Here is a 13408-nt window from a genome sequence, read left to right on the forward strand (position 1 = left end):
AGAGATGCAGACACACACTGCTTCAGTTGTGGCTCCAGGTGCGTTTCGTTGAGATCGTGAGCTTCGGTTTTGTTCATTTCCTCTTTCGTCCCTTTTGCGCTCTTGCTTCGCAGACTGTTCGGTGATAAAAGCTCTTTCGTCCACCTTTTCTCAACGAATTGTGACGTTTATTTACTTTTTCCCTTTGTTCAGGAATCGTCGTGTGCCATGTGACTGGGCCATTAGACATTTCCCTGCCTCCACTGGAATGTCATCTGGACCAACTGCTTTTCCACTCTTCATCCTCTTCATAGCAGCCCTCACTTCTTCCTTACTAATCTCTTGTACTTCCTGATTTACTCTCACCACATCATCCAGCCTTTTCTCTTGCTCATTTTCTTTATTCATGAGCTCTTCAAAATATTTCCTCCACCTTCTCAGCACACACTCCTCACTTGTCAGCACATTACCATGTGCGTCTTTTACCACCCTAACCTGCTGCACATCCTTTCCAGCTTTGTCCCTTTGTCTGGCCAATCGGTACAAGTCCTTTTCTCCTTCCTTACTATTCAACTTCTTGTACAGCTCACAATATGCCTTTTCCTTCGCTTTTGCCACTTCTCTTTTCGCCTTACACCACATCTCCTTGTACTCGTGTCTACTTTCTTCATCTCTCCGACTATCCCAAAACTTGTTCGCCAACCTCTTTCTCCTTATGCTTTCCTGGACCTCTTCATTCCAACACCAAGTCTCTTTGTCTTCCTTCCACTGTCCAGATGTATACCCAGTACTGTCCTAGTTGTCTCCCTCACCACATCTGCAGTTCTTTTCCAGTTGTCCAAAATTGCTTCTCCTCCAACCAGTGCTTCTCTCACCTGCTCGCTAAATTTTACACAACAGTCTTCCTCCTTCAGCTTCCACCATCTGATCCTTTGTTGAGCTCTCACTCTCTTCTTCTTCTTTACCTCTAAAGTCATCCTACAAACAACCATCCTATGCTGTCTAACGACACTCTCTCCTGCCACCACCGTACACTCTCTGATTTCTTTTAGCTTGCATCTCCTATAAAGAATGTAGTCCACCTGTGTGCACCTTCCTCCACTCTTATATGTTACCCTGTGCTCCTCCCTTTTCTTAAAGTAGGTATTCACCACAGCCATTTCCATCCTTTTTGCAAAATCAACTACCATCTGTCCTTCCACATTCCTATCCTTGATACCATATCTACCCATTACTTCCTCATCACCTCTGTTCCCTTCACCAACATGTCCATTGAAGTCCGCTCCTATCACCACTCTTTCATGCTTGGGCACACTCTCCACCACCTCATCTATCACACTCCAGAAATATTTCTCCTTCATCTCACAACCTACCTGTGGGGCATATGCACTGATGATATTCATCATCACCCCTTCAATTTCCAACTTCACACTCATCACCCTGTCAGTCACTCGCTTAACCTCCAACACACTTTTAACATACTCTTCCTTTAAAATGACCCCAACACCATTTCTCTTCCTGTCCTCACCATGGTACAACAACTTGTACCCACCGCCGATGCTCCTGCTCTTACTTCCCTTCCACTTGGTCTCTTGCACACACAATATGTCTACCTTTCTCCTCTCCATCATATCAGCCAGCTCTCTCTCTTTACCAGTCATACTACCAACATTCAAAGTTCCCACTCTCATTTCCACCCTTCTAGTTTTCGTCTTCTCCCGCTGTTTGTGGCAATGTTCGCCTCCTCTTCTTCATTGTCTTCGCCCAGCAGTAGCCCAATTTCCACTGGCACCCTGTTGGGCAACAGCACCGGTGGCGGACGTTGTTAACCCGGGCCGTGACCGACCCGGTATGGGAATTCGATTCTTAGTCTGCATAGTTGGGTTGGCTTGTTTTACACCGGATGCCCTTCCTGACGCAACCCTCCTCATTTATTCGGGCTTGGGACCGGCACTCAGAATGTACTGGCTGCACACCCCATGTGGCTGAGTTCCAATCAAACTGAAAACTACACTACATTATTTGTCTGATCATAACAATTACAAAAAGGTATAGCTTGGACTATCTATGACTTAATGTTCAGGAGTTATGGGGTAAAAACAGCAAAAATGGAAACAAAAGTCAGTTTCAGTTTGTACAGGGGTCAAAAGTTAAAGTGGTTCCAATTTTGGTAAAGAAAAAAGAAAGAGATTTTCTGTGGGTTCTGACTCTCCAGACTTGCAGCATCATTATTTATTTATTTTTTAACCTCATTACTATCTCTGAATTGCCCACATTTCAATGTTGTTCGGAATATGTTGCAGGCCTGAAATGCAGGAATGGAAGTATATAAATATATTAAGTTGAACACACCCAAAAATTATACAGTTTTGAGTTTGAGTAGTGTCTGCAGTGAAACAGATGTCAAAGTAAATGTAAGAATCAATGGTAAATTTTGCATTTTCTATATCTTCCCAACTACTTCTGATTTAGGGATGTCAACACAAGTTATTTTGTAATTAATGTCTCAGTAACAGCTGTTTCATCAATGAAACGACCTTTTACAGCTTACTACAAAGTTAAAATGGCAGTTTATTTGATCAGGAATAAGGTGAGTTTTTACAGCGACAAAACAGGATCTCAAAAAGCAAAAGCGAAATGAGCTCTGTGCAAAAAGCCTTCTGTCACTGTGTGAAACATACAGCAAGAAGAGGGAAGAAGCACTGCTCCATCAGGGGAGCGGGGACCAAGATTAAAGCTTTGCCTCCCTCCTGCAGTCCCATCAAAATAAAGTTTATTATGCTCGCTGAGAGCCGTTGCTGTGGCAACCCGTAATGCTGGCCTTGTAATAAAACATGCCTCAATCTGTGCATTAATGTGGCAACAGTTCTGAGCTGTTTAGAACATAAATGCCACATGTGAGAAGTGGATGAAAAAAATAGATATACTCGTAACACCCTCTGCACACCGTCATTAGCAACCAGAGGAGCCTCTTCAGTCACAGACTGCTCCTTCGCAAGTGCAGGACCAACAGACTGAAAAACTCATTTGTCCCTCAGGACATCAGACTGTACAACTCCACACTCAGGGGGAGGAGGAGTAACAGGAAGACAGAGGACGGGAAGGAGAGCAGCAGTAATAGCCAGTAAACCCATATTTCTGGTATTTATATTTACGAGGTCTGTTAGAAAAGTATTGGACCTTTTTATTTTTTTCAAAAACCTGATGGATTTGAATCACGTGTGCTTGCATGAGCCAACCTTGAACCTTCGTGCGCATGTGTGATTTTTTTCACGCCTGTCGGTTGCGTCATTCGCCTGTGAGCAGGCTTTGTGTGAGCACTGGTCCAGCCCCCTCGTCGGAGTTTCATTGCGAGGAAAATGTCTGAACAATTGGAGCAGCGCTGAATCAAATTTTTCCAGAAACTGTGAGAGACAGCCAGGTGGAAACCATTCGGAAGATTCAGACAGCTTTCCTCTGGGCATCACGCAGATTAAGGAGTGTTACAACCGGTTTAAAGACGGCGCACAATGGCGGAGGGCGTGCCGCACTCCGAGCGGCCATCGACAGGCTGAAACGACCAGATCATTTCCAAAGTGAATGCTGTGTTGATCCGGGACGTCGTCTGACTACCAGAGAAATTGCAGAAGAGGTGGACATCAGCACTTTTTCGGCACATTCCACTGTTACAGGAGATTTTGTAATGAAAGACGTGCGGAGGAATTCGTGCGTCGGGACGGAGCCGCTAAAGGCGCAGAACAAAAAGCACCTCCGTGTTGGAAACCATTCGGAAGATTCAGACGGCTTTCGGTGGCTTTTCAGTCGAGTGAGTATCCGAGAAATTGTGTAAGAGCTGGGCATGTCACAACATGTCCTGTGAGACTTCCAACACAGGGGAGTCTTCCCAAGGGATCAATAAAGTTCTATCTAAATCTCATCTAATCATCTGTTATGTTTTACTTAGGAATCATGAATATTTAATTGAAGCTTTGTTGAACATAAGGAAAAACCTATCCTATAATGCCCAACGTTAACCCAGCTAGGATATATTAATAAGACGTCGCATTGTACAGACACACAAAGTCAACATCATGAATATTATGAGATTACCCAAGAAAATATGTATAGCTGTGGCAATCTCAAAATGCATGATTGCTCCAAGTTCCAAATCTTCCCATAATGCAACAGTTAAAAACAAGTTATATTTTCCTGACTTCACTCACTATAAGCTCATAGAACATTTCACTGGTGTGCACAGTTGTGTGTGTTAAAATGTTGTCAGCTGTACAAAATGATGACTATTAAAGGGTCTTGGGAGTACGACCAACCAGTCTATATGTGTATGTGGACTTGGAAAAAGTGTACCAGCGGGTCCCTCAAGGTGTCCTGTGGGGAGTATGGGGTACTGCTTGCTCCCTTAGTTCTCACAATCAGAAACTGCTTTCCACTCCAAGCACCCACTTAAAAACCTGTGGAGACGGAGCTTTTACGGCTGCTGCCCCTAAATTGTAGAACACATTACATGCACAACTCAGATTTATTGAATCAGTTCACTGTTTTAAAAGGCAACTGAAGACCCATTTGTTTAGAGAAGCATTTGGGTGGATTTTTACCTTCTTGTTTTTGTCTTATTTTAATTTCATTTTAATAATTAGGTTTGAGGTTTTTATTTTGATTTCATTGTTATATAAAATACAGTTTTGGGTGTTACCTGCACTTTAATGTAACACAGGGGTGGTGGCCAAGTGGTTAATGCGCTTGGTTTCAGTTCAGAAGGTTCCGGGTTCAAATCCCACCCCTGACACATTTCTCCATGTAATGTGGAGTTGCGTCAGGAAGGGCATCCGGCGTAAAACTTGTGCCAATTCAACATGCAGATCCACCTTGGATCTGCTGTGGCGACCCCAAGTGCAAAACAAGGGAGCAGCCAAAGGGACTAACTAACTTTGTGACTATAGAACTAAACTATTTACTTACTTACTTACTTACTTACTTTTTGTTTTCCGTTCGGCTGCTCCCTTGTTTCGGTGTCGCCACAGCAGATCTGAGGTGGATCTGCATGTTGATTTGGCACAAGTTTTGCACCGGATGCCCCTCCTGACGCAACTCCATATTACATGGAAAATGAACAGTGGTGGGTTTTGAACTAGAAACCTTCTGCAACCTATGATTCCAAAATTGACTGTTAATTAAAAACCAGACCAAAAGTTTTCAACAAGTTCTCTTAAAATAGGTTAATTAATATTTGCATTAATTAATGTTTTGAGGAATACTCTTTGACAAATCAATATACAAACTGACAGATGTTTGTGAAGATAAGACTTTATTGATCTCACAGTGGAGAAATTCACGTTACTCATGTCAGCTCTTAAAAAAACACACAAGATAGGTATATATAATATAATAATAATACTTGTAACAATACAATAAAATAAGAAAATGAGGTAGAAATAGAATATATATATGTCTGTCACTGAAGGAGCTGCTCTGCTCCAATCTCCTTAGTAAAACTAAAACAATCTCCTTAGTAATCTCCTTAGTAAAACTAAAACAAGACATAAAATGTAAATGTTTCACTCACTAATGTGATAAGAATAGGAAAAAAAAAAAAATCACAACATATTACTAAGACTTCAACAAAAACCAAAGCATGAAGTACGTGGATTGTCTTATACTTGAAGCTGGACTTGTTTTACAGCACGTAAACAACCAGAAGGCCCAAGTAAACAAACTGAAAATTTAATTCACTCATTTTAGCTCCAAAGCATTTTAAAAATTAACATGGTTATGTCAGAAACATCTGCATAATTAATACACATACAATACATGAACACATTTAAATACACAATTGTACTTCTCAATTGCTTGTTCTCTGAGGTACTTCTTCTTACTTACAAGGTTTTGAATAATCAGGTCCCATCTTATCTTAGGGACCTCATAGTACAATATCACCCCAATAGAGCGCTTCGCTCTCAGACTGCAGGCTTACTTGTAGTTCCTAGGGTTTGTAAGAGTAGAATGGGAGGCAGAGCCTTCAGCTTTCAGGCTCCTCTCCTGTGGAACCAGCTCCCAATTCAGATCAGGGAGACAGACACCCTCTCTACTTTTAAGATTAAGCTTAAAACTTTCCTTTTGCTAAAGCTTATAGTTAGGGCTGGATCAGGTGACCCTGAACCATCCCTTAGTTATGCTGCTATAGACTTAGACTGCTGGGGGGTTCCCATGATGCACTGAGTGTTTCTTTTTATTCACCTCTTTTTGCTCTGTATGCACCACTCTGCATTTAATCATTAGTGATTGATCTCTGCTCTTTTCCACAGCATGTCTTTTTCCTGATTCTCTCCCATCAGCCCCAACCAGTCCCAGCAGAAGACTGCCCCTCCCTGAGCCTGGTTCTGCTGGAGGTTTCTTCCTGTTAAAAGGGAGTTTTTCCTTCCCACTGTCGCCAAGTGATTGCTCATAGGGGGTCGTTTTTACCGTTGGGGATTTTCTGTAATTATTGTATGGCTTTGAATTGAATTGAATTGAAGCAAAGCATTCCTCCACCTGCGATCACAGCAGGTGATGGCATGGTCCTGACAGATGACTCTGCTGTACTGTTTAGTTGGACAGATGATTTCAGCAGATCCTGCTGCCAGGATGTTAGTCACCTTTGGTGCCAGGGATCTGGTGGCTGATTTGGTAATCGGCTAAGAACAAATACCAGTGAGATTGCAAATGTTGTGAAACAGCTGAATATGTAGAATTGAGACATCTTCATTTGAATGGAGACACTGTTCTACCGGCAATGTAAACAAGTTTTGCTCAAAATGCCAATGGACAGTTGGGAGACGGGCATCATCCCAACAGACTAGAAGAAAGAACATGTTCCTGTCTGGAAAGGAAACGCCTGGATTGGAACAATGATAGGGCAAAACTATTAGTCATTCTTCATAGTATTCTGTGGCAGCTGTTTGCTGCTCAACAGCAGAAACAGTTTGGTTTCACACTCCAGAAGTCAATGATTGACTATATTCTGGCTCCATAAGCACTCATGGGATGCAAGTGTGAATACTGATGGTTTATTTTCTCTTTTTAGCCTGTTATTTACACATAAGGATGGATTTTATTTCATTGGATTGCTTTGTGGCTATAGGGAGATTGCCACTACGTTGTCGGACATTATAACTGGGATATACACGGACGCAGTGAGCACTATACAGAGTGCTGTATGCACTGGGTGCAGCCTCTCTAACTTCTCCTTTGTTAATTCTGGTATGTAGGGATCTGCTATGGCTCCTACTCTGTTCAATGCTTAATGCTGAAAAATTATACCTTATTTGTTGTCTTTCTGCCACTTGATTCTGTTTTTTTTCTTTCTGTTTGAGGTGCAGCTCTGTCCAGAAGTGGAAGTGGATGTCTTCTTCTGCAGGCCTCCCATCCTGGACAACAGCATGGACTCCCAAAATTTCATGTATATTTGTATTGTCAAGTGTGTTGGTAGCATGGCCCAAGCAGAGGGTCACCCCTTTGAGTCTGGTCTGCTTTAGGTTTCTTCCTCAAATCATCAGAGGGACTTTTTCCTTACCACTGTTGCCTGTGTTCTTGCTCTAGGGGTTGGTAAGGTTAGACCTTACTTGTGTGAAGGGCCTTGACACAGCTTTGTTGTGATTTTGGCGCTCGTATATAAATGGTATAAATTGAATTGTAATTAAATTGAAAATTGAATATGTACTGGCGTTAGGCAAAGTCCAGTAACTTGCATGAAAATTCAGTCCGGTATATCTTCTATTATACATTCCAAATCTAAGGTGGAACTCTACTAGTGTATACCAAGGTAGCACTAAATATCAATAAAAGGGGAAAAAAGAGAATAAAGAGGAGGAAAGAATATGGGAAAGAGCCACCTAGGTGCCTGGTCTTGAGAGGGATGTAGGTTTAAAAGCTTTTTTTTATCCCATGGGAACTCTCCCTACTCACCCAAGCAGCTCAAGAATATAGACAGCATGAATATAAGTGAGATTTACACAACGAGGGCAGTAAACAACATAGACAAAAAATATCATAACTACATAATATTATAGGAGTTAATACCTGAAACCTAAATGTTCCTACAGAAAGAGACTGAAATATACATCTACCTAGTCTGTAGACATGTTGTAAAACAAAGTTATGGCTAGTAGGCCAAGATATAAATCTGGTTATGTTATTATAACAACAAAAACTATGATATAATATGTATTAGGTTCCTATCTAAAGTTCACCCTGCTAGCTAAGTTATGGATAATTACTATACAAATTCCATACTCTACATGCTTTCTAATGAAAACCCCAAACTTAGATACAATCTACTGATATCTATTAAAGAACCATTTAAACTGAAGAACCATTTAAAAAATCTACATTATGTAAAAAAGCATAAATTTTTATGTGTGCATGTCACAGGCTCACCTTGTCGTGATGTTTTGAAGCTGAAGGACTGGAAGCCTCCAGTGAGGGCAGAAGAGTCAATGACGTCAACTCCGTACTCACTGTGGCTCCGTTGGTAAAGAGTGACAGCCACGATCAGCAGGACCATGGTCACCACCCCTGCAGCAAGGCCTGAATACAAAGCCACATCGCTGCTGCTCTCCACACCTGGACAAAAAAATGTCAAACCAAGTTTACACATTTCCGTGGAACCCTCACCTGCGTCGCCATAGTGAAAAGGATTTTTACTGACACAGTAGACATGTATAGAACTCCAGACTAGGTGTTGCATGACTTCAGATTTTTTGGTGATGTCATGAAAACTTGAATGAAGGTGTGTGGAAATGAGGAAACAGTTGGTGCTAAAGACACCAAATTCATGGGGAGGAAGAAAACATCTTTGAGAAGTTTTTCAAGCCTGGAATATCAGCCTCTTCCAACTTGGCCAAGAGTTGTTTGCAAGTGTCTAGCATGGTATGGACATCTGGAAATCCATGGCGGAACACACAATTTTCCTTTTTGTAATCTGGCAGTGGATAACAGGGGCTGCTGATGGCTTGCAGATCAGGGAGGCAAACACAACAGTAACTGCTCTGGTGGCTTCTCTGTTGTCTGCTGTTTCCACCACTAGAAAACCTGGTTAGCGTCTTGAGAAAAATAATGCTGCTGGACACATCCTGTCATGATGGGTCGCATCCTTTTGAGTCATCACTTGTGATGGTTGCAACACTTTTCCTTGATGTTGTGGTTCTTCCCGTCAAGGTTCTTGCTTGTTGCTTCAATAGTGTTAACCCCCAGAGGAGACATGCTCATGTGCAAAGTGTTAGGAAACTAAATGTAGCTTTCAGTGAATCCTCTTGATAGTCCAGCTCCTTCCCCTTCCCACTCATGCATGGTTTTGTCTGAATACCGTTTTGGGGGAGGTCTCATAAATGATCAGCAACTAGTCAATATCAAGGCAGAGGAAGAAAGTTGAATGGTCAACTGATTGACTATTCCATACATACATGAATGACCTTTCCAGACCGGACATGGGCCCTTGTTTCACTGTATTTCTGGTTACCGTCTTGTGATGGCAAGTGAATTGTCATTTGGGTGTAGGGATGGGTCCGATCCAATCCAATTTCAGTATCAGGTTCCGATACCAACGTAATTCAAGAATCAGAAATTTCCAATACAACCTGTGGACTTTTCTGATTCAGGAGCCATGTGTGTGTGTGTTTGAGATGCGGAGACATGCCTCCGTTCAAGGACATCCACGAAGGACGTAATAATTACTTTATATAGGCTTTGAAGGATTACATCAAACTACTTTACAGATTTTCACCAAATTTGCACCACAGATAGATATTAAAACACGGAAGACGCCACTGAATTTTGGAGGTGATCTGCAATGGAAGACATCAGAAATCTCTGACATCTCTATGGGGAGCTCAACTCAACAGAAGAGCTCAACTCGACAGAACACTGGCACCAGTAACAATAACCCACAGTCTGTGAGCTGGCTGTGAAAAATATTAAGTGCACCAAATTTTTTTCACAGGGGCACTCCAAAAATTGCATACAAGTACATGTTCTGTTTTGAGGAAGGAACGCATTTCCAAAATACCACAGGAAGCCACCAAGAAAAGTTAAAGTACTTAATTCTTTCACCAAAACATCAAATCTCTGGTTGCATCTCAGATGTACCTTCTGGCAAATTGTGGCTGAAATTTCAAATCTTCTTTTTAAGAAAATCCTCATCTATACCACTTTATCATGAAGCTGTATAACTGGGGATACAAAATATCCTCATATAAAAACAACACTAATTATAATAATAATAATAATAATAATAATAATATTAAAGCAAACACAGCTCTGTCATCGGAATAGTATCTGTATTGGCAGATATCCAAATTCAGGTATCGGGATCAAAAGTGAAAAAATGTGGATTGGTGCGTCCCAATTTGGGTGTCAAGTTTTTGTTGTCACCTGTTCTTCAAACCAGTGTAGGACTGGGGTTTGGGGTATATATCATTCAGTGATTGGAACATACACTTTTCTTGGTATATGACTTAAAAATTAGGCCAAAAAAGGTATCAAATATCACCAAACATTCAATGAAAGTCATCAATTATTGTATAAGCCTCTGATCTGGCAGCCTTAGAGCACCATTACAAGGATATTCGGTGTCAGATCACATGAATGCACATGCATAAAAGTATTTTTATTGTACAATAAGATAGTATTTCCTCCAGAAATACATAGATCACAAAATTTACTTGGAACTTACTTCGTCACAGCTAAATGGCCTGAAATTGCAATGCACTATGGTGTGCCCACAAAATGTACATAATTTTCTTTATTTTTCAAATGACATCATTTACATTGCCAAATCATGTTTAAACTCAAAGTGTGACTTAGAAGAGAAACTTTTTTCTTTTAAAGTGAATGCATCTGCTTTTGCTACAACTCCATGTGCAAGATTTTATTCTACAATAAGCAGAAGATTGATGTTGTAGATGAATATAATCTGAGTTATGACAGTGAATGTCTTCATGAGAGGTGAGTCGACCTCGTTTCAAATCACTGGTTTTCTATTATTTGTCTGTTTAGCCTCCTGCTGCGCAGCTTCAATGTTCCGTCCTGCAGCGTTATAGCTACTAATGAGTAACCTCTGAAGGAAGGCGATTAGCGATTATAATCAACCCGGCACCTGACTGTCATTTCAAACACTGCTTGGCTCTGGACGTGGAGGTGTTCTGTACACCACTGGGATAATGTGACAAAACCAATTCATTAAATTAGCTCAATTGGCAATGATTATGCACTATCTGGTCCCACCAGCGATGCAGCATCAAACTCCGCAGAGACAATGAATGAGTGGGGGAAAAAAGGGGGCTGTTAGATTGTTCTTGAAAGATAATGAGATCTGCTCTGAAAAACTACATGGTGAGAAATCCTCTAAGTAGCCCAAAGCACAAATGAGAAGAAATTGACAAAATATGCAAAGCGGTATTAACAGCTAGAGTAGCAGGTTAATTGAGGGCTTGAGAAGTTTGGCAGAACTTTTTTCCCCGCCTTTGTATCATACAAATTCTGAGAAAAAAAAAATCAGCCGCATCGAAGAAAAAGTAAGAGGAAAAACACAGCATATCTTTAGTTTAATTGCTGTCACACTGATTTTTCAGTGCACAAACTAGCCTGCAGTTAAGATGATCTGCACCCACACATAGCTATAATGCCTGAAATAACGTGTGCACAGTTGTAAAGCACTGACTTAATTTAAAAACCCTCCGAATATTACTTGTGCAAATACTCCATTAGTATATTCACATATGGGTAACTGTGACCCTCTGAATACAAAAAAAAAAAAAAACACCAACAAAAAAAAACAAACATTGGGAATAGAAATGGTTTTGTAACAGAAAAGCTCATTATTCCAAACTTTTTTCATACCACTGGACAAGCACATTATCAAATACTTTGTATTTATCATTTATACAATAAAAAGAATGTGACAGACTCCATCTTCAAAAATGCACGCTGTCACATAATGCTTTGAGTTTCAGCAGAGCACAGCAAATGCTTTCGAGAAAAATAATCTTTTTTTGTTATCCAGCACAGTACCGGTAAGCAACAAATGAATGCATCTATTCAAAAGCAGAAAAGACAAATTATTAATTATACATTCTGTATACTACCTGGATGTCTGATGGAAAATCTGCAGCTAAAATAACCTGTTGCTGTTGTTGTAGATGTGGAATATTTTACAGCAGGCTATGTGATTATTAAAAAACAACATGATATGAAAACTATTTAGTCCTGACATGAAGCAAAGGAGGAGTGACTTATTTCAATCATGCTGGTTGACTCTGCTGATTCCAAGGCAGAAGATTCTTTTTTTTTTTTTTACAATTCATAAATATGTTTTTTTTTTAATGGATATTTTATGCAGCACTACTATCAACCTTGATCCGAAGGTTTTTTTTGTTTTTACTATGCAATTCAACAAATATGTGTAGCCTAGCAACAGCTGAAACAAGCTGCCTTCCAATTATGTGAAGTAAATTAGAATGAAAATGCTGCTCAGCAAGAGAGGTGAGGATTCTGAGAATGAAGGAAAAGCTACAAGAAGACTGAAATAAAACAAAATTAATGCAAACTCTTTAGGTTCATCAGGTTATAGACATAGATTTTCTTGTCTTTAAATCCACCAGCAATGACTAATGCCAGTTGTGTAAGTAGTCACCACTCGATTCAGATTGAAATTCAGCACCTGCTCCATAAAGGCGCTGATATATTTCATTTTAACAAACTCAAACCAGCACTGTCCAGCTGGGATGGAAACTGTGCCTTAAGTTTTTATTTTTGTCCAACAGGTTTGCAGGATGTTGGGTAAGAGTGCTGCAGCATCTCCTGTTTGATATTAATTTCATACAGTGCATCTGGAAAGCATTCACACCACTTCACTTTTTCCACATTTTGTTCTGTTACATCCTTATTCCAAAATGGATGAAATTCAGTTGTGGAAACTGGTCCACGAGCTGCTACAAAACTACTTTTCCAAGGATTTTACAACAAAATGATAGGTTTGATATCCACCTATAATTTTTCAGGAGACTGGGGTCAAGATTTGATTTTATAAGTATGTGGATTTAAAGCATTTAGGAACAGATCCTGAGGTTAGTGACAGGTTAATAATTTCCAATACACTATGCCCAAGTGTAGGCCACAGGTCCTTAAACAGTTTAGCTGGTTTAGGGTCAAAAACACATGATGTGCATTTAGCAGAAATTACAAGTTGATCCCTTTAGTGGACGGCACTCACCCAGATTTTGATTTTGCTTTCATATTCTCCTACTGCTCCTGCATTCTCATCCATGTCTTTTTAGGGTTTTCTCACATTATCATGATGTTCTCTGTTTATTATTAATACCCCCCATGTTCCTGTGTGTCCATGTTTTTAATTATTTATTAGTCATGTTGCTCTCCCCCATACTCTTCCATGGGTTTTCCG

General features: G+C 40.4%; 1 protein-coding gene across 1 annotated transcript in view; it reads right to left on the minus strand.

Moving 5' to 3' along the window:
* LOC117529349 (netrin receptor UNC5D-like) overlaps positions 1-13408 on the minus strand; it is a 582155-nt gene that overhangs the window by 103671 nt on the left and 465076 nt on the right. The window contains exon 9 of the mRNA XM_034192105.1: positions 8389-8574. Coding sequence (XP_034047996.1) covers positions 8389-8574 — 186 coding nt within the window. The remainder of the gene's footprint in view (positions 1-8388; positions 8575-13408) is intronic.

The sequence above is a fragment of the Thalassophryne amazonica genome, chromosome 17 (assembly GCF_902500255.1).
Source record: "Thalassophryne amazonica chromosome 17, fThaAma1.1, whole genome shotgun sequence".
NCBI lineage: Eukaryota > Metazoa > Chordata > Actinopteri > Batrachoidiformes > Batrachoididae > Thalassophryne > Thalassophryne amazonica.